Here is a 21,817-nt window from a genome sequence, read left to right as displayed (position 1 = left end):
GGGCACCGGCACAACAGCATGTAATAAAGGTTAAAAATACTTTTGATGTTCTCAATTTTGATCAGAATATTATTAACATTACAAATGAATCGCGAAGAACTCTAGGGCTGACATGCAACCTCTCCAGAATACAGCACTAGTCTTACACTAGTGATGTAGAGCCTAAAAGCCCTCTTGTTTTGGTTATGTCCCCAAACCTGTCCAATTCTTTTTGTATCCTCGATTACCTAAAATTTGCGACCTTAACAATTATAGTCAATATTAAAATAATAAAAAAGAACAGCTATAACAAACACTTAGCTTTTATAATATATACATAGCTTTTATAATATATACATCCGTCACCAATTTTTTTCCAATATGAATGCTTCTCAATGTTTTAAAATGTCTTTAGTCATTATTGTTAACAAAAGTGTAAAGCATCAGTAATTTTGTTTTGCTACCCTTGATTTGCTGTATGACATCATACAACAATTTCTGGTAAGGTAGAACAATTCAGTGTTTTGGCAATTTTTGGGCCGATATTCGGCCCCATTCCTCTAAAAAAAGAGTACATACATATTTTTCCCCCATTTTGTAGAAAAAATCCCCTCCAAAAGTAAAAATATATATATTTTTTTTTTTTTTTTTTTTTTTTTTTTGAAATAACTGTCTTATGATAAATATACAGGGCTCAACATTAATGGTTGTCCTATTGACCCTGGCAAGTAAAAGTTGGGTCTGGGCAAGTTATTTTATAATCTAGTTGTCCGCCCGGAAAAGTGCAAAAAAGAACAAAGAGCATTTAATTTAGACTTTAATTGCTGTAATCATTTTGTTATACGTTCAAAAATAAAAAAGGTTTTGTGGTGTATCATTTTGGTTTATTAAACAATATGAGGTTTACAACTTTGCAGTTGATGTGATATTTCATGTTTGGGCAAGTTACTTTACGTTCAGTGTAAGTAGATTTTGGAAGTAGTGGCCCGGTAGGGCAAGTTGGTTTTTTCGGTTAATGATGAGCCCTGTATAAGTTTATGTATATAACTATAATTAATATGATTTTGAATTATTATAAAGAGTTATATTAAGTTAGTTTTTCCCAAATCAGCTAATTTAACATGAATTGCATTTTTTCCCCCAAATGGCCAGGGAAAGGCCTGATGTATCTATACTGTGTCAATATTCTATGATAAAAACATTCCAATTTGGTCCATTTTATTGATAAAAAATGCTCAAATTTTCCATTTTATTGATTTAAAAAATCCAAATCTCCCCCTAGACTCAAAATGGCTAGGAAAAATAAGACTGTGCATGAAGGCTGAACTGTCTAAAACTAATGTTGAAAAAATCATTGATATATATTTAAGAAAAAGGACAAAGACATTCAGCTGTGAATATTACATTCATGCATTCATGTGTATTCATATAATAAATATCATTACATATAAAAAAGTAAATTTTTAATTTTCCCCTTTTCCTAAAAAACGACATGTTTTTCCCCTTTGGACGGCCCCGCCACCATTCCCATATAGTTGAGAAAAAAAAACTGCAATTAGGCAAACTTTTTCGTTTTGTGAACAGTTTAAATTGGTAACTGGTGCAAATGTGAACTAAAAAGGTGCAACATAAAATAACAATAATACAATAATGTAGCATGTCTATCCAAAGTATCGGCCCTCTTATGAAGTTAATGAATACCAGGTTTTTTTCAGCACTGTCTGCGCCTCCGGAAAACAGAGGCATTCACAAAGCAAACGGACCTGAGCCAAACCGAAATTATAATTTTTTTTCCCAATTTCAAAAAAAAATAACAATTTTTTTTTTTTTCTAGAATTTTAGAAAGAAGTGTCTTATGACTAATGATTATTAGATTATGAGAAAGAAGTGTCTTATGACTTATGATAATTAGATTAATTGTTAACCTGCTGTGCTCCCCATTACCACACAAATTAAACTCACTCATCTGATGCTTACACTTTGTACCTGCATTGACGGTCTAGACCTGAATGACAAAACATTTGAGGAGCTGTGTGATGCTTTCAAAAACAGAAAGCAGAGACAAATTATGCTGTAATTGTGTGACTAACCAGTGTTTGTTTTGGTAAAAATATCTGCTTTAAGATTTTTACTGTACAGTTCTTATCTCAGAGTGTAACTGGAACTGAAAGACAAAATTGCAGTACTTGAATAACTGTTGAACATGGCCAATATTGCATGTGTTTATATAAAAAATGACAAAATAACAAATAAAAACAAGTTTATTTGTTAAACCACTGATTTATTTAAGCATGATAAATTCACAATGTTTTCCCAAAATGAGCTGTTTGATCGAAGCAAAAATTCACAAAATGGGCAATTTTGTTGAAACAAAAATCCCTATTTGGTCAGACTCCTTTTCCCAAAATAGGAAGAATAACCCCTGAATACATACAAATTTGGAAGTGAACAAATACGAAATCGCGCATGTGCTATATGTCAATGTATAGTTAAATGTGTATTCTTTGACATAACAAAGAAAACTGCATTTAAATCGGCAATGTTTTGACAAAATACTGGCTAGACTTAGCTCCCTGGCCTGTAGTATTCTGTTACATGAACAATAGTATCGGCCCTTCTAATTGGTTGCTAAGATTTGTTACTATGCGCATGTGCTTGTTCTAAAACAAGGAACTTAATGGAAAAAACAAAACTGGCTCATGTTGTTCTTAAAATATTTTAACTTTTTATTAAAAAATAAGCAGCATATAAAACATTTGATAAAGCTCCTATTAATCAGTAAAAAAACTAACATATATGTGTGTTACGTAATTAAAAATCATAGCATCAGCCTGGAATGAACATGACCTTCTTTCCAATGAACACTGGAAATCATGAGGATGATCGTCCTAATACTCATGGATAAGTTAACCATCAAATAAATTACAACTTCTAAAAATTGAAAAGACATACCAGCACTTCTTGAATTGTTTTCCGCTAAAGGCATGATATTATGAGGAGGACAGATACTATGAGAGTAAGGGATATAGTGTAAATTGCATTTAAAAATCCACTACTCTTCTATGCAATGTGAACAGAAAAATAACTCCTGTTACCTAACCACTCTGGCAGAGGGTACAGTATTAAATGGGTCCAACATTTTTTCAGGTACTCTGCAAAATTTGGAGACAACAAGGACCAACATATTCTCTATCGAAATAGCTTTGTAACTAAGCATTTATCAAGGCAGTGGGTCAATAAAGCCTATGCTTCTTCCCAAAAGGTAGTTTGCCTTAAAACAAACAAAGAAACATGCACCAGCTTAATTTTCAAGTCTAAGAAACACACAATTAAACATTTTTGGCCTCTTTCATGATAGAAGCGTAATATATATGGCAATCGCTACTACAACAGCATACGACATACAAAAATCATGATGTCTGATTTTCACACAAAGTATATTAAATACAATTATTGGATAGGCTACGATCAACTGCAGTAACACTTAAAGGTGTCAGTCTTGATAAATTTCAGTATTGTATAATAATGAAAAAGTATTATCGATACAATTACCATCATTTGATGTTGTTATTTTCACAATGTCAGATTCCTGGAAGTTGTGAAGAAGCAGAATAGTGAACAAGATGTCATTTCCTCCACGAGGACCACCTCTAGTACCTGGCATGATGCATGCAGGATATTATGCGCCTGTTGGTTAGTTTAACTTATTTATGATACTTCAATGTTATTTTAGGTTTTTGACCCAGTTTTGGTGTTTCTTTTTTTGGTATTGATAAGCTAAGAATCATGTTCTGACCCTTAGTTATTGGTTTTCAAATAAATATTATTTGTCCCGGAAAAATGATAATTTCTAAGACTAGTTTTCACCATTGGTAACTCTGCAGTGCTGTAAAAGTCCTGTTCTATAAAATCCTGTTAAACATGACTTTTGATATAGTGTGTTTGTGTGCATGTCAGTGATTTTCAATCTCCTTATTTTGCAGGTATGATGCCCATGCCAATGCAGATGATGCCACAGACAACAGTTAGTTCATCTTACTCAATGTCGTTATGCAACCAATTAAATTATAACTTTTGAACTTAAAAATTAATAGTCCATAAGGCTATTAAAATATTGTTGCTGTGCCTAAATTCCCATTTTCTTGAAACTGCAACACCTCTGATCAGCTTCTAAAGCACTTTAATGCAATGAGCGTCTTCTTGCCTCTTATAAAACAATCAATAGTCAACAGTTCTTGGAGACCAAAGTCAGCTTCAGTGCTTTCCACAGGATTTTAGTCAGGCTCCCCGGGGCTGATAGGGGTGGTTAGGGAGGGGTGTCCCCTCCTGACGTTTATTATCCCCCCGCCAGAGGCGGAGGGATATTGTTTTGGCGTTGTCCGTCCGTCCGTCCGGCTGTCTGTCCGTCCGGCACTTTTGTGTCCGGAGCCATATCTTGGAAGTTCTTTGGTGGATTTCATTTAAACTTGGTATGAGTATATATATGCATAAGAGGATGATGCACCCCAAATGGCATTGTACACCATCTGTTAAAAACAGACTAATGGCCCTTTGTATCTTGAAAAAATGCTTTTTAGTGTCCGGAGCCATATCTTGGAAGTTCTTTGGCGGATTTCATTGAAACTTGGCATGAGTATATATATGCATAAGAGGATAATGCACCCCAAATGGCATTGTACACCATATGTTAAAAACAGACTTATGGCCCTTTGTATCTTGAAAAAATGCTTTTTTACTATAGGCACTTCTGTGTCCGGAGCCATATCTTGGAAGTGCTTTGGCGGATTTCATTTAAACTTGGTATGAGTATATATATGCATAAGAGGATGATGCACGCCAAATGGCATTGTACATTATCTGTTAAAAACAGACTTATGGCCCTTTGTATCTTGAAAAAATGCTTTTTACTATAGGCATTTTTGTGTCCGGAGCCATATCTTGGAAGCGCTTTGGCTGATTTCTTTGAAACTTGGCATGAATATATTCCCGCGCCAGAGGCGGAGGGATATTGTTTTGGCGTTGTCCGTCCGTCCGGCTGTCCGTCTGGCACTTTTGTGTCCTGAGCCATATCTTGGAAGTGCTTTGGCGGATTTCATTTGTGTTATTGTCCTCCGTCCGTCCATCTATCATTATGTTCATCCGTCCAATTTGCACCCATCCTCAAGCAAAGCATATGTTGCGGGGGATACCTTGGGCCTTTCAGGCCCTCTTGTTATTTTTTTAATTTAACGTGTCAATTCACATTCTGTGGTGTTTATAACTCAAAGAAAAACAGCGTCAAAAGACGTCATTTGGTGCTCTTTGACTCTTCAAGAAAATCCCCCAGTCATTTATATATATATATATATATATATATATATATATATATAATTTTTTATATTGTTTGATTGTTTTAAAACTTTCCCTCACAGAAAGTAAAATCCCGACTCGAACGATTCCCCAATACATCCATTTCAACTGGACTATTACTGTATACTTACTACTTTTCAAGTTTCTATTAATGACCCGATAATACTGTTTATTCCGTTTTTATAAATCACTTTCTGGTAAATATTTACGATGAAAGCTCTCAATTATTTCTTTTAACACAAACCTTGCCATTTTTCTATAGTATCAGAAAAATTTTAAGTGGCTATTTATAGATTTAATGAAATATTGCCTCTGAATATGCGTCCAACCCCTGACGTGTTGTGTACTTGTTAAAACGCTCAATACATGCACGCTTTCTATGCAAATGACGCGACGTTGTACATGCTGCATAATTTTAGCGCTCTTTTTTATCGAGAAAAAGAATCGACACAAAATAAATTTGCACTGCTTTTTTGAAGCAAGAATATTATAACGTTGCGGTAACATTTACATTCGGAAGTGTGTTTCGGATTAAAAACGCGTTAACATCGACTAACGGAAATGGGTTTCGTATTACAAATTTAATTATTCCCATTTGAGATTTCAACAAATATTAACAGTTGCGTTATGAATTCAACGATAATTTGTTTAAACACTTTACGAGTTGAATAAATGTTTTGACGGAATTATGCATGAAATTCACGTTGTCCACGAGGATTACGGCCAGTTGCCATCATCAGTCTTTTAAGTATCGATTATCAGACGAAACATTTACAAGTGTGCCTAAATAATTCAACGAAAATTTGTTAAAGCGCATTATGTGTCGAATAAATGTCAGAAAAACGAGGTTAATCAGATCTATAAATGGACATGATGAAATATACATGTACTGGAAATAAATTGTTATCGCATACTGTGAAACCATTATTAATCGTCAGGCATTAATTTCCATAAATTTCGTCAGTCGACCGATCGGCGAATTTAAGATCCTAACGAACAATCATGCTCTATGTTTGAACAAAAACAAACACTAAGTTGAACAATCTTTTAAAACTTTACCGTATACATGAGGCATTAAATATCAACATAATCCATGCACACATTCACTGCTGTTTCGTAATCAAGATTAATCCGGTTTTGACACAAAGGGATGTAGATTACACAAGGTACTTAACTGACACGTTACACTTCTTTAAAACGCGTGTGCAGTACAGCTGTATCGAATGCGTTGACTTCGTTTATGTAGAATGGTAATGAATTAGCGCTAATTGTTTATAACTTTATTACCCATTAGGTGCATTGTGTTTTTCAGGGGTGTTGCATATTAGACATCACGCAGCGAATGCCGATGAGAGACAATAAACCATATGAAAAGATGACGATGTGTGATCAACATGTGTATTTATCACAAATTAATAAAGAATATTTTAATTGTTGTTTGTTGTTTGATTGTTTGCGTTTAACCACACTTATTACTATTTTATATGTATCAATTTATTTATTTTTAAATTATTGACATTATTGATTTATATACCGGTAGTTTACTTTTTAAGAACAAACACATACATAGAGTTTATAATTTTAATGTTGATATCTTAATAAAAAAAAGCATTTTATTTGAAAAAAAAACACTTAACAATCGGGAACCTCTTTCGTATAACACAAACAATAACGATTGTTATCAATTTGGCAATTATAATAAGACTAATTGGCAATTGGCTTCGTTGTACAAACACTCGTTAACGGTTATTCGATCCCACTTGTCCGCTAATCATAACAATGAACGTGTGAATGGCATACATTAAGAGGGTCCATTACTGTCACTTGATAACAAAAGATTAGTTAATTGGCATGTGACAAACAGGCCCCACCTCCTGCAGTGATTCTCAAGTGTGTTCCCGCATTCGTACCACGATTTTTCGCAACTGCGATTGATCGCGAATATGTATTACACACAAATCAAAATCAGAAATCGGCGAATTTAAGTGCTGACGAAATCGTCATTTTTATAAAAATGACGAAATTTTGTGCTGTCGAAAATAAATGGTTTCACAGTAATTGTAACCGGTAGTTATTTGCACAACTTACTCGCTATAAGTTATTAATTGTTTACCACTTGCAATTAATTTCTCGTATTAATTATGAGTCATAGGTAACACTTGTTTACAGTAAAAAGGTGTGATGATGATGCCCGAAACGGTCTTTAATGTACTGTACTGTACTAGTTACCGGTTTTATATTACGTAAATGGTACAACTTCTTGCTAATCTTGTTTAACAAATCACATTTTTTCCAATAAAAGCAGCGTGTACAGACTCTGTCAAAAAACAATGGCGGCGCCCAGAGAGTGTCCTAAAAAACTGCAAAGCGTGCAAAAACACGCTTTTAACATATTGTATGCAAAGTGAGCCAAAGTTGAATGTTAAGAAAGACATTATAGAAAAGATCTTATACGATGTTGTATGTTCAGTTGCCGAAACAGTCGGAAAAGCTAAAATAAAACGCGACACGACGGGTCCAACAGTGTTCTCCATAAAATCTAAAGTAGCCAGAAATATCTTTAAAGTAGCCAGTGACTAAGCACGCGGTATGTCGCGTGCACGAGCCGCGAAGTGGCGAGTGGGGTAGGTGTGGGAGGGGTATCCCCTCCTGCCAGGGGGGTATGGGGGGTCTCCCCCAGGATTTGTTAAAAAGTACATGAGTGAAATGGTGCAATCTGGTGCATTCTAGGGAGTTTTTCTTAGATTGAAGTAACCTAGCATTTTTCATAGAAAATAAAATATTTATTTGAAATTTATTGAATAACTCTCTCACAAACTTTGAAAAAAGAAACATGAAATTGCAACAACTGTTTTTTAATAATCTGAATCTGAATCTGAAGATCCATAGTCAGAATCTAGCCCAGATCCTTGGTCATCCATGCCAAGGGCGTGGAGGGCATCTTGGTATTCTGCTTCTCCAAACTGTGGGGCTGGCTCAGGCTGCACTTGGACAAACTGGTTAAGGTCGTTCTGTAGCTTTTTCAGGTCCTCCTCTTCCAGGGATTGTTGCAACTAGTCATAGTTGATTATTAGAATGTGTTGATATCTGAAAATTCTTTTGAACAATATGTTCAAAACAAACATAGAATTATAATTTCCGAGACTTCCCCACCAATGGCACCACCCAATGCAAGGTCCAAAGAACCCCGATCCAAATCCAGAGGAGACCTGTACATCTAAAAGAGGGAAGAAACCTATCGATGGTATAAAATTGGTCTATATAAAACGGATTGTTCTTTGTACCTTGAATTGGCCTACAGAAATCGGCTAGAGTTCGTTGACTGGAGTCTACTGGGAATATTTTTAGTTTCTTTTTTGGTGGAGGCATCTTGTCTTCAGCTTCAGAATCATTCGGTCAAACTCGAAGGAACGCTTCCAATACGGCGCATTTACATGACAATGATCTTCGAAGCTAAAAATAGCCGTAAACTTTCCTTAGTAAGCTAAAAATACCATCTGTGTTTGGAAATCTCCGTGAAAAACGAGCGTTTAAAAAGCGGGTAATAATCTTTTACGGAAAGATACGAACTACAGAACACTCCACGCGTTTTCCCAAAAAAAACGCGCTCCCTCCGCGGGTTTTTTCGGCGTTAGCTGTATACGCCAGCTTTTCACCTTAGCATGACCTTTGTTAGCGTCCAATAGAATTCAAATAAAACTTCCCGCGGCCAAGTACAGATGAATACACTTCATTGACTGCATTGGCTGATTTGAGAATACGACCAGAACATTGGAAACATGTCCGCGTCTTTGTAAACACTGTTTTACTGCGTGTTCAGCATGAAACAATTTTATATATAATAAAAAGGCTTAATAGATAGAACAGTTTTACACTCAATCTCGACATCAATACAGTTTGTGCGTCCACCTTTAATTTTCAGAAGATTTTCAGCGCGAGAACTTTTGCACTTAAAGGCTATGTTCTCATATTTAGTACTAACTTCCATATTCCAGTCAACATGTTAACATGTTAAAGTATAGAGATCAGTGGAAGCGAAGACTCACTTTAATGCATTGCATTTCAACTCACGAGGTATATCGGGTCAATTTGCGGCCACTGTGTGTGAATGTCAGAGTTTACATACAGGTCATCGCTGCGTCTCTACCCTATGTGCTGATCGGAGTTCAGGAAAATAATCGTTACATAATAAAGACGCTATAGCGTGAACTAGGTGAACTGGAATTTTCTTTAGAACAGACATATGTTAAATGAAGATATCCAGCGATATCATATGGTATGTCAATAATAGATTCTTAATGTGTTTTACAACAATACCATGATAAATATTATTTTTAATTAATTTAACAAGAATTATGCCATCATATTGACTGATGAATTAAAGCATGAGCGCAATGATTCTCGATACTGTTAATAATCGAATCAACTAGCAACGCCAGACAAACCACTAAAACAGGTTTGTTCGAAGAACGCGCGTATAAATATTTAAAATATGTACGGATACTTCGCGTGTGGCCGATTGACTCATATGTTTTAATTTCACTTCCATTCTTCTTTTGGTTTTCTGTTTTGTATCTATATGTTTATGACCAGCAATATGTAACAATGTAAAATAAGCCGCGAAAACTCCGCGTATCATCCAGTACTGCGTTTGCTGCAGCTAAGAACTGCACAGAAAAAGACATTCGCTATCTTTGATCTCATTCATTGAAGTCTTTACCTTTCATTAACTGCAACCACAATCAACGCCGTATATCTTTTTTAAAGATATTTCTTGTTTCTGCTAGCGAGTGTTCACGCGGCGTTGGAAAGCGAGGTGAACTCGATAAAACGCTCGGCGTTACGCCGCGTTCGCTAATTCCCGCGGCGTGTATTACTTTAGCCAAGTCGGTAAATGCAGACGATTTCCGTTCTTATCAGTGACCGCCGCGCAACACCGCGTTAGCAGTGTGCTACTGGGCATACCAAAAAATAAAATAAAAAAATAAAATACAGTAATTATCCAACAAGACACCGTTATTTAAGATGAATGTGTTTCGAATTTCGTAAACACGCGGACGCCATTATTAGTAACTGTACAAAAAGTTGGGAAAATGGCCTTTGTCGGAAAATCCGAGATAGATTTATTTGTTGTGTCAAAGCTTAGACCAAGTAATTACGGCCATTCAGGACTCAACTTTTCGTAAAACACGTGTTCAATTAACTGTTAAACTCCACCCTTTGTTTCCTGTAAAAGATTCGAAAGGCGGAGCTAAGCACGTGCAGTTACATATTTCGACAGTTGCTATTGAGTTATAAACACCCCATTGGTTTAGCGTGTTGATTGCCAAACAAAGGAAGCCAATTTTGTCGGCGAGAACAGTGTGTTTTTCATGCCTTCAGACAGGAAGCGGTTTTTCTTTCATGACGTCAAACTGTCAATTCACACATATTGCGAATTTTTGCGAGACTTTTAATAGGGTCCTCAGTCATTTGTCTACATGTTCAGTATAGAAAAAACACCTGCTAACATGACAACTTTGGATTAAATTATCAAAATAAAAACAATGTTGCCAACTGTTATTATATTAATTGGTAAGTATCAGTTAAAAGACGACGCTTTGTTTGTCGTAAATCAACGAGTTTTATATACAACAACAACTACTTCTACAACCAAGTCGGGATCGATCTATCTTGGTTGTTGTTTTTTAATTGTATATATTATACTACATGTATGTACTTGTAATTAATGTAATTTTATTTGAAAATCAGGAAGTCAAACAACGTTAAATTGATCGTTATCTCGTTAAACGCGGAGTTTCCCCCGCGTTGCCAACGCCGAGGGCCGCCGCGTCGGCTTATCAATTTTGCCGATCGTTAACCGCCGCGTCCAAAATCATGCAAACGCCGCGTATGGCGGGATTTTCTTAATCTCCCTCCAGGTCACTGCCCGCGGAGAAGCGAGAGAAATTGGGGAAAACGCGTGGAGTGTACTGTATCGATCGGTTTTATCCGTGCTTCTACCTGTTCGGCGCAAAATTAACGCGCATTAGAATAGAAACATCCGGTTAGTTAATAGAAAGACGAAATTGAAAAATCGCGTCACAACTGGAATTAAAACGGGCGTTTTTTGCGCCGTTTCCAATTGATATTTTTTGGGAAAGTAGCCGGCGCCTAGACTGTCAGTAGCCGGCGAAATCGCCGGCCGCCGGGGCTTCCGGAGAACACTGGTCCAAACTTAAACAAAAAAACATTGAACGAGTGGAAGGGACAATTCCTGTGGCAAATCGTTGAAAAGATTGAAGGGGAGACCCGTTTAAATTGTGAAATATGTAAAAATTCATCGAAGGCATGCAATCTAAGCAAAGTTTGGGCATATGAAGGTATTTGAAAAATAAAATTGAATGATACTGAATAGACACTTCAACTTGTTTAAATTAAGTTGCTAGTATGTTTATTTTGATTTTTTGCATGAAAATAAACATCATTATTTATTTTTAGGTCATTTAGAAAAGTTCCAAAACTTAGTAGTAACGTTAAGAATAAAATTTCAGAGTTAAGAATAATTTTTGAAACTCTGGTAGTAACGTTAAGAAGTTAACAAAACCTTATCTGGAGCTCTGTATATTAAAAGGTCCTAATTGATCAACTTTTTAATGATGACCTTTGTATTTTTTGGGATGAAATAGTTATTTGGGTTACACGCTTTTTATGGGTCATAGTGCGAATGACTATAGTCTTCAAACATTTTAAGCTCAGACTGAGCTATATTGACTCCCATTTGTAGGTTATGAGGACTGTTGTACCCACGGCCTCAACAAATGAAGTTGCAGCAAGACCAAAGAAGCAGCTTGTTCCACAAAAAATTGATAAAGAAGTAAGTATGCATGGTGAAGAGGTTTTATTGCCATGCCTCACTCAAGTTTAATAGCTGAAATATATAAATGAAATATACTATTTGAATAACAATATAAATTATAATAATTGAGAGAAAAAACAACAACTAATAATTTGTTTTAACATGCAATTTGTGTATCATAAAAGGGGTTCCCGATGCTATGGTGGAATATTAAGCAACTATTTATAAAACTATATAAATCTGTGTTTTAGTTATCGCAATGCTGCCATCACTTTAAAAGTATTATTACTATAACACAATTATTAAATATAAAATAAAACTGAGCCGGGCTGTAATAAGGGGGTTTAATGCGTGTGTGAAGTGTCGTCCCAGATTAGCCTGTGCAGTCCCCACAGGCTAATCAGGGACAACACTTTATGCCTAAACTGGATTTTTGCTGAGAAGAGGATTGCTTTAAACAATAAAAATTAAAGCGGAAAGTGGCCTCCCTGATTTATAGCCTGTGCATTCATCTAGGACAACACTTTACGGACATGCATTAAACCCCGTTTTCACAGAGCGCGGCTTATATGTATTTCTAGGACAAGAAAGAAGAAAAGCCTCCAGTGACTACAGTATTTGTTGGAAATATCAGTGACAGGGCTCCTGATTCAATGGTTCGCACCATGCTACAGGTCTGTGATCAAGTGAGATTGTGTAACTGTATACTAAGTAGACTTATCCTGTGAAATGAAGTTAAATTATTATTAAGCCTTGGTTTTTATTATGATAACAATTGTTCAAGGATTTCAATTATGTTATCCCCCTAAAATCTGTATTTTTACTGGATAATGACTTAGAAAATGTGGGGAAAAAAAGCATAACTGATATAACTACAGATCCTTCAAGATATTTTTCAGATGATATTTTAGCCCCAAAAAAGGATTTTGGTTAATAACAAATTTTAAAAATTCTTTCTTTCCAATGAGGATGTGTAGAAACTCTTTCAAATGTGAAAATTTCAAGGTGTTCTTTTGGGCATTTGACAATATGACAAAATATTGTGTCTTTGTTCTTGACAATTTCTTGCAATAAATGCCAATTAGCCTCCTTTTGAATGATAAACAAACACTTCACTAGTTTATTCCAAGAAGCGAGGGATTGTTTGTGTAGAAATGTTATAAAAAGTAGGTGTGTATGAGTATACAGCTTGTTTTGACATCTAAATTTAGTCTTCTATATTGACGTAAACTATTTTATGTTGTTGTACTGGTGCAAATAAACAATATTTTTTTCACAATAAAACTGATCTGGTTGTTACTAATGACATTTTTCAGAGATGTGGAAATGCTCTGAGTTGGAAACGTGTACAGGGAGCATCTGGGAAATTGCAAGGTTAGTAGATTTTATTTTGCATTTGAATTCAATGGCAATTAGGTATTTATCTGTAAACTATGTTATATTGCGTATATATTTGACAATTTATAGTCACATCTACTAAGGTAAAAATCTGTCAAACTGTCTTTTAATCAAGTTTTGTTTAGCCATTTGGGTTAAAGGAGTCTGGTCTAATTGGGATTTTTAATAACAATGAAAAGGGCAAATTTTGGAATTTTTTATTGACAAAAAGGACCTAATTGGGTAAAAAAATTTATCATCAAATATTAACACAACCGGTCCTTCCCTTGCCATTTTGGGGAAAAAATCTTATAACTTATTGTTATATAATTTGTAAGATGTGAAAGAAATAAAAATTGAGATATACTAATCATTAGACACTTGTTTCTATTAAAAAATTGTGTGTGTGGGATTTTTTTAAATAATTTCGGTTTGCGATCGGATCCGTTTTACGGCCATTTTTTATATAGCAAACAAAACCCTGACGATATACAAATGTTTAAAAGCCCTGGTTTGGAAGCGTTTTGGCAGAATTATGGCCATTGCTGCAACGTTTTTATGCCCCCAGTAGGGTGGCATTTAGCAGTTGAACTGTCCGTCAGTATGTCAGTCAGTCTGTCCGTCCGTCCGAAAAAAACTTTAACATTGGCCATAACTTTTTCACTATTGAAGATAGCAACTTGATGTTTGGCATGCATGTGTATCTCATGGAGCTGAACATTTTGAGTGGTGAAAGGTCAAGGTCATCCTTTAAGGTCAAATGTCAAATTTATGGCGTCTGTCCGTCCAAAAACTTTAACTTTTTCAATATTGAAGATAGCAACTTGATATTTGGCATGCATGTGTATCTCATGGAGCTAAACATTTTGAGTGGTGAAAGGTGAAGGTCAAGGTTAGGGCTGTCACGATACGCCGTGAGCGTACCGCGGTATATCGTGGTACGGCAACACTGTATCGCGGTACGTACCGCGATATTATACAGAATATGTATCTGTGAAGAAAACAGCAGAATAACAAGTTTTACAAACTTTATTAAACTCAATAATCAGAAAACACTGGTATCATAGTATGACTAGAAACTGTAAAAGAAACTGTAATAAACTTGATAGAAGTAGTCATTGTTATTGTTCGCGTCTTTTTCTAAAATGTCTGCCATGTTGTTTACAATAGCTGTGACTACGATCTGTGTAAATCGAACGCTTCAAGGGCATGTTCAAAATGCCGAGTAAGCGGGCCCAGTATTGAAAATCCGTAGCGTTCTGACTCTTCCTCGACTTATTCAGAATCTTAAGATAACATGATTTGGAAGTGCCATGCTTTGAACGATAGATATACTAAAGAAAGAAAATAAGAAATAGAATAAACATCTTTTGGATAATTATGAACTTATTTGCAAAGGAAATCTGTCCCTAATTCCAAAAAAGGTACGGACCCATACATCGCCGTATTTTAAACGTGAAAGTTAAACATCTACAAGTGGAAGCGCTTGCTTGACCTGGATATTAACGGATTATTTATTAAGCCCTTTTGAATCGCTTCTACATTTTTCAAAACGATATCTATATCAAAATAATTATGTAATGTATTTATATCTGTGCTAATATAATAATATTAAAAAAAACGGTGCGGCAACGACATGCACCGCAATATACCGATATACCGGTGAATCGTGACAGCCCTAGTCAAGGTCATCTTTCAAGGTCAAATGTCAAATATATGGTGTGTCTGTCCGAAAACTTTAACATTGGCCATAACTTTTTTAATATTGAAGATAGCAACTTGATATTTGAATGCATGTGTATCTCATGAAGCTGCACATTTTGAGTGGTGGAAGTTTAAGGTCAAGGTCATCTTTTAAGGTCAAAAGGTCCAAAACAAAAAAAGTTTTTTTCAAAGCGGCGTTCTCATGAAGCTGCACATTTTGAATGGTGGAAGTTCAAGTTCAAGGTCATCCTTCAAGGTCAAGGTCATCCTTCAAGGTCAAAGGTAAATAAAAATCAAAGCGGTGGTCTCATGAAGCTGCACATTTTGAGTGATGGAAGTTCAAGGTCAAGGTCATCCTTCAAGGTCAAAGGTCAAAAAAAATAATTCAAAGCGGCGTTATCATGAAGCTGCACATTTTGAGTGGTGGAAGTTCAAGGTCAAGGTCATCCTTCAAAGTCAAAGGTCAAAAAATAAATTCAAAGCCGCGTTCTCATAAAGATGCATATATTGAGTGGTGGAAGTTCAAGGTCAAGGCCATCCTTCAAGGTCAAAGGTCAAAAAAAATTATCAAAGCGGCGCAATAGGGGGCATTGTGTTTCTGACGAACACATCTCTTGTTACTAATTTGTTGCCCTTTGTCTTTTTTTCACCTCTATAACTTTTTTTATATAGTCCCAAATTTCTTTATTTTTATGTCCCCCACTATAGTTGTGGGGGACATATTGTTTTTGCCCTGTCTGTTGGTCTGTTGGTTGGTTGGTTGGTTGGTTTGCGCCAACTTTAACATTTGCAATAACTTTTGCAATATTGAAGATAGGAACTTGATATTTGGCATGCATATGTATCACATGGAGCTGCACATTTTGAGTGGTGAAAGGTCAAGGTCATCCTTCAAGGTCAAAGGTCAAATATATGGGTCAAAATCGCTCATTTAATGTACACTTTTGCAGTATTTCAATATTCAAGATAGCAACTTGATATTTGGCATGCATGTGTATCTCATGGAGCTGCACAATTTGAGTGGTGAAAGGTCAAGGTCATCCTTCAAGGTCAGATGTCAAATATATGTGGCCAAAATCGCTCTTTTTATGAGTACTTTTGCAATATTGAAGATAGCAACTTGATATTTGGCATGCATGTGTATCTCATGGAGCTGCACATTTTGAGTGGTGAAAGGTCAAGGTCATCCTTCAAGGTCAGAGGTCAAATATATGTGGCCCAAATCGCTAATTTTATGAATCCTTTTGCAGTATTGAAGATAGCAACTTGATATTTGAAATGCATGTGTATCTCGTGGAGCTGCACATTTTGAGTGGTGAAGGGTCAAGGTCATCCTACAAGGTCAAACGTCATATAGGGGGACAGTGTGTTTCACAAACACATCTTGTTAACTCTGTAACCATTGGGTGGAATTTGCTCAAAAGTGTTCAGTTCAATAACTTTAATGTTTAGATGATCTTAAAGAAAGGACTATCTGATGCAATAACTTTTGCAGAATTATGGCCCTTTGTCTGCTTCCACTATAGAATATATAGTCCCAAATTATTTTTTAAAGCCTCTTTTAATTCTGGGTGAAAATCGCTCAAACTTTCCCAGTTTTTCGGACCTTGATGTGTATATGATTGTTAATGAAATAAAAAAAATCACTGTAGAATATATAGCGTCCAAACATGTGTTATCAGAGCATCAGTTTCTGTGAAACATTTTAAGTTATTTTAAATATAATTGTCTGGAACATTTTAAACTCTTGCAGCCTTTGGATTCTGTGAATTTGAGGATCCTGAAGCTACTCTACGTTGTATGAGGCTACTAAATGAGTGGGAAATAGCGGACAAACGACTGGTTGTCAAAGTTGACGCTAAAACAAAAACAATGCTTGACGAATGGAGAAGTAAGAAAAAGAAGGCGTCAGACTCAACAAATGGAGTTAAAGAAGAGAAAGAAACTAATGGTGAATCAGAAGAGAAAAAAGATGAAAACAGTGAGAATGGTGCTGAAGACTTGGATGAGTTTACATTGCGAGAAGACAGGGTAGCTAAAGCTGGCCTTGATGCTATTATGAGGGAATACGCCTTTGAGCTGGCAAAGGAGCCTGCTAATTCAAAACAGTCATCAGGTGAGAGTCAAGATTTTAAGATTTATTTTCATTTCCAGAAGGCCCATTGCTCATATGGAAAATCACTCTGTCTTAGCATGGATTGGGTAAAACGTAGCATTGGGGCTAATGTTCAGGTTAAAATGTCCATACAACTTTTAATAAAATATTTGTTTGATGCATTCTATTATTTATTTACATTGTTTTGCTGTTTTTTATTCATTATGTATATAATAGCTTCATATGTCTTTATATGTTTATTTAGAAAGAATTCAGATTACTGTAAACGTATAGAAATTTGTCGGTATGAAATTTCGTGGTTTAATAAAAAACAACAACTTCGTTGACACGTAATTTCGTGTATTTCAAATAAAAAACATCTGTTTCGTTGATACGTAATTCCGTTGATTTCAAATTTTCGGGAAAAAACTGACCGTCATAGTAATTAAACTTTTATTAAAACAACCAGAATAATAACGAAACATAATATGCTAATCTGTGTTGACAGCAAGACTTGAGGTTAATGTGCACTGAAGCATGAAAGTGTAGCTCGCTAATTGCCATCAATGCTGTTTGACAATATTTGCAATTCTCTCAGCGCAATCGGTCCCCTAGTAGTAACAAATGAGTAATAAGATCCCAACAATACACGTGTGAAAATCATTATGTCTCCTTTAACTTTAATTGGCACTAATTGACATATGTGATACATCTGCAAACTGTTAATTTGATATTTTATATAAACACACGACTTGTTATTCATACTAAGTAATCATTAACATTGTAGTTCTTATCATACTAATAATCATAAACATCTTAGTTCAAACATATATAATTTACGTCAAATGGGTAAAAAATTACAACAATATTTTCAATTCTGAAATATTTTAAATAATCAAGATATAGTGTCATGTTACCTACTGAAGTGAAGTAACTATTACAAAAAACAATATCTCGGATAATTGACAACAAAAGAAAATGTCGGAAATGGCATTCGGAAAAGATCGATTTTGGATTTAAAATGTATAAATAATCGTTGGTACTTGAATTCGTGGTTCGGCGGACCAACGAAATCCACGAAAATTCGTACCACACGAAATTTAATGGTTTTACAGTATATAAGAAGCAAATTCAGTTAAGCTGCGATATGTTAACAAATTGAACATTTTTAATTATTTTTGTCCAATGTTAAATGTTGGTTCTGATTAACAAGGACGATGTAAATTGTGAGTAATTGTATTTTAGCGGAACCAGTAAGTGACATTCCAAAGGTTCCAATGCCACCAATAAAACAGAAAGATGCCTCTCAGCTCAGAGATACTGTAAGTGAAATAGAATTTTTAGTGAGGCTGTTTTCAGAGAAAACCTGAGCTATTATCATAGCCAGCTTGTCGTCCGCCGTAGCCGTCGTGCTAAAACCTTAACATTGGCCATAACTTTTTAAATATTGAAGATAGCACCTTGATATTTGGCAATGGCATGCATGTGTATCTCATAGAGCTGCACATTTTGAGTGGTAAAATTTCAAGGTGAACATCATCCTTCAAGGTCTAGGGTCGATAAAACAAAGTCAAGGGAAGTAATAAGCTTTAAATGGACATTGTTATCTGACCTGCCCACGTATATATTTTTGTTAAATAATTCAAAGCGGCGCAGTACTGACCGACGACCGTAAATAACTGACAGACACCTACTCTTCCGCTCCAGACAAATGCACAACAATCACATACCACACACTATACACAACCATACACAGATCACCACCAAGGAACCCGTAACACACGGGCGTGGCACTCTCATACGCGCCACCCGTAATGAGTGGGGGTGTGAGAGCGATACGTGTGAGTGTTCCGGGTCTTACGTACCGGGTGGTGTTGGGATGTGGGTCGCGTTGAGTGTCTTGTACATTAGTAATGTGCGGGACACTCGGCGGGATCCGCATATCATCACCACCTCTAGGTAGATAGCACATTAAGGTCTCATTGGCCAACGTGCACAGAACTCTCATAACAATTAAAGTATTTGGCGAATGCCCGGGAAGCCGGGGTAAATCTGACCTACTTTGGCTCTAAAATTAATCTTTTTCCCCTGAGAGGTCACAGGGGCAGGTCGGGCTACAGTAACCTCGTGAAGAGGCCAGTAGGACCTGTAAATAAACTCTGAAACACACACACAGGCGGCATTGTGTTTCTGACAAACACATTGTGGTTAAAGGTCAAGGTCAAGGTTATCCTTTACGGTCTACGGTAAAAAATACAAGTTTAAGGGAAGTAATAAGCTTTAAAAAGGGAGATAATTATTTAATATTGAACATAGCCACTATATATTTGGCATGCTTGTGTATCTCATGGAGCTGCACATTTGAGTGGTCAATCACAGTAGTGGCTTTTAATTATTTGCTACTAAAAATAGAGATTTGTTAGAGACAATTATTTTCAAGGGAAGTAATTTATATAATGATTAATCTCATAATATATATTCCCTTACCAAGAATTGAAGTTCTTTTCACAGTTTCTGTACAGATTTATTATTTTGATTATTTATAACTCAAATGATTGATTTATCAAAGTTTTTTTTTAATGATATAATTTCTTTGATGTTCATTACATACCTGTGGACATATGTCCATAGATACATGATCAACTCTGGCTATGAACTCTTATGAAAAAAAAAGAAAAAATGATCTCTTTGATAAACCACAGGCCTTGGTTGTCAGTGATGTCTGACTTGCCCCCCCCCCCCCCTCCCCCCCCCTCCCCCAGTTGGATTAGACAAAATTCAAGGGAAGTAATAAGCTTTAAGGGGAGATGATTTTTAAACCTGCCAAATGATAAATAGCAATTTTATTTCAAAGCGGCGCAATAGGGGGCATTGTGTTTCTGACGAACACATCTCTCGATATAATTATCATTTCTTACCTGTTCTAATTTGTGAATTCTAGTTTTCATTAAATACCAGTGGACTTATGTCCATACATACATGATGAACTCTGGCTATGATCTCTTTGATAAACCACAGGCCTTGGTTGTCTGACTTGGTCATTTTTAACTGTCTACAGACCTCTCCCCCCCCCCCCCCCCCCCCCCCCCCCCCGGTTGGATTGGACAAAATCAAAGGGAAGTAATAAAGCTTTAAAGGGAGATGATGTCTATACCTGCCAAATGATAAATAGAAATTTTATTTCAAAGTGGCGCAGTAGGGGGCATTGTGTTTCTGACAAACACATCTCTTGTTGGGTCACTAGGTCAAAGGTCAAGGTCACTGTGACCTCTAAAAAAATTCTGACAAGCTTTCGCAGCCGAGCATGGCACCCGTTATGCGGTGCTCTTGTTTAAACGTAAATACCTTAAATGTATTCCGTTATGGGGATAGTTCTACTTCATTTTTTGGCGTGAGCCCCCCCCCTTTGGTTTCTAAGGTTACCCCATTTGTAATGACTATTTTTGGTTATATCAAATATAAATAAAATTAAACATTGAAAAGAAATATCACAAAAAGCTACCCAAAATCTTGAGTTTTTAAAAACAATGTTTTTCCCCTGATAGACTTTCTAAAAAATGATGCAATTTTCCCAGGTTTGCAGTAGAAGCAATTTTCCCCATTCTCAGTTTTGTCAATATTTTAATGCCTATTTTCAAAGAAGGTGGCATATAACGGTCCCACTGTCCATCTGTAAAAAGCTTTCTGTCTCAGTCATTAATTTGCAATATATTATTTTTAAAATAACTTTGCAAAATGTCAACCACAATAAGACTACTTCTCCTGTGTAACATTGGTCTCCCAACCTCAAAGGTCAAGGCCACACTAAGAGGTCAAAGGTCAAATTTGACCATACAAATTTGTGTCTGCTATAACCACCATTAATAAATAGATTTCACAATAACTTGGCAAAAATGACAACCATAATATTACCTGCTGTGTGCTGCACCTTGATCTAAGCCTCGAAGGTCAAGGTCACACATAGAGATGAAAGGTCCAATATTAGCATTAAACAGCTTGTTTTTGACTTGCGTTGAATTTTGATACAAAAATTGAGTTTGAAGTATCCTAATACTAGAGACACCATGTATTATTTCCCCTAAATTAAAGACCCTCTATCATGAAAAAAGCATTGATATTAATGTCAATTGTTTCATAAAGTGTGATAATTATGGGTAATATAAATGGAAATATATTTAAATAATTTTGCGAAATAAAATTAATTATTCACGTCATTGTAACTGTGTTTAGTCAATTATTGCATTTTTCTTACAGGGTCTTGATGATTTAAATATGGAGGAGGACACAAAAGATCTGATAAACCGTGAGATACGATCTTTTAGGAATCTTCATAAGGTACTTTTTAGTAACAGTGTTCATTATGCTTGAGAAAAATGCTTTTTTTCTGGAAATTAAGTACGGATTGTGATTAAGTTGAAGTTTGCTAGGAATTCATAGAATATTTTCCAACTGGTACACTTACATATGAACTTACA

General features: G+C 35.7%; 1 protein-coding gene across 3 annotated transcripts in view; it reads left to right on the top strand.

The window, feature by feature from the left end:
• LOC127873297 (RNA-binding protein 25-like) overlaps positions 1-21,817 on the top strand; it is a 54,807-nt gene that overhangs the window by 8,145 nt on the left and 24,845 nt on the right. For 2 of the 3 annotated variants that reach the window (XM_052417096.1, XM_052417094.1), the window contains exons 2-9: positions 3,565-3,672; positions 3,963-4,003; positions 12,095-12,184; positions 12,748-12,840; positions 13,483-13,540; positions 17,001-17,363; positions 18,588-18,664; positions 21,597-21,677. In XM_052417096.1, coding sequence (XP_052273056.1) covers positions 3,603-3,672; positions 3,963-4,003; positions 12,095-12,184; positions 12,748-12,840; positions 13,483-13,540; positions 17,001-17,363; positions 18,588-18,664; positions 21,597-21,677 — 873 coding nt within the window. In that variant the 5' untranslated portion in view covers positions 3,565-3,602. Of the gene's footprint in view, positions 1-3,126; positions 3,242-3,564; positions 3,673-3,962; positions 4,004-12,094; positions 12,185-12,747; positions 12,841-13,482; positions 13,541-17,000; positions 17,364-18,587; positions 18,665-21,596; positions 21,678-21,817 lie in introns of all 3 variants that reach the window. The other variant, XM_052417095.1, reaches the window with a different exon arrangement.

This window comes from Dreissena polymorpha, chromosome 3 (genome assembly GCF_020536995.1).
Source record: "Dreissena polymorpha isolate Duluth1 chromosome 3, UMN_Dpol_1.0, whole genome shotgun sequence".
NCBI classification, from domain to species: Eukaryota; Metazoa; Mollusca; class Bivalvia; order Myida; family Dreissenidae; genus Dreissena; species Dreissena polymorpha.
Note: the sequence above shows the minus strand (reverse complement) of the source record. Positions and strands in the feature narration are given on the sequence as shown.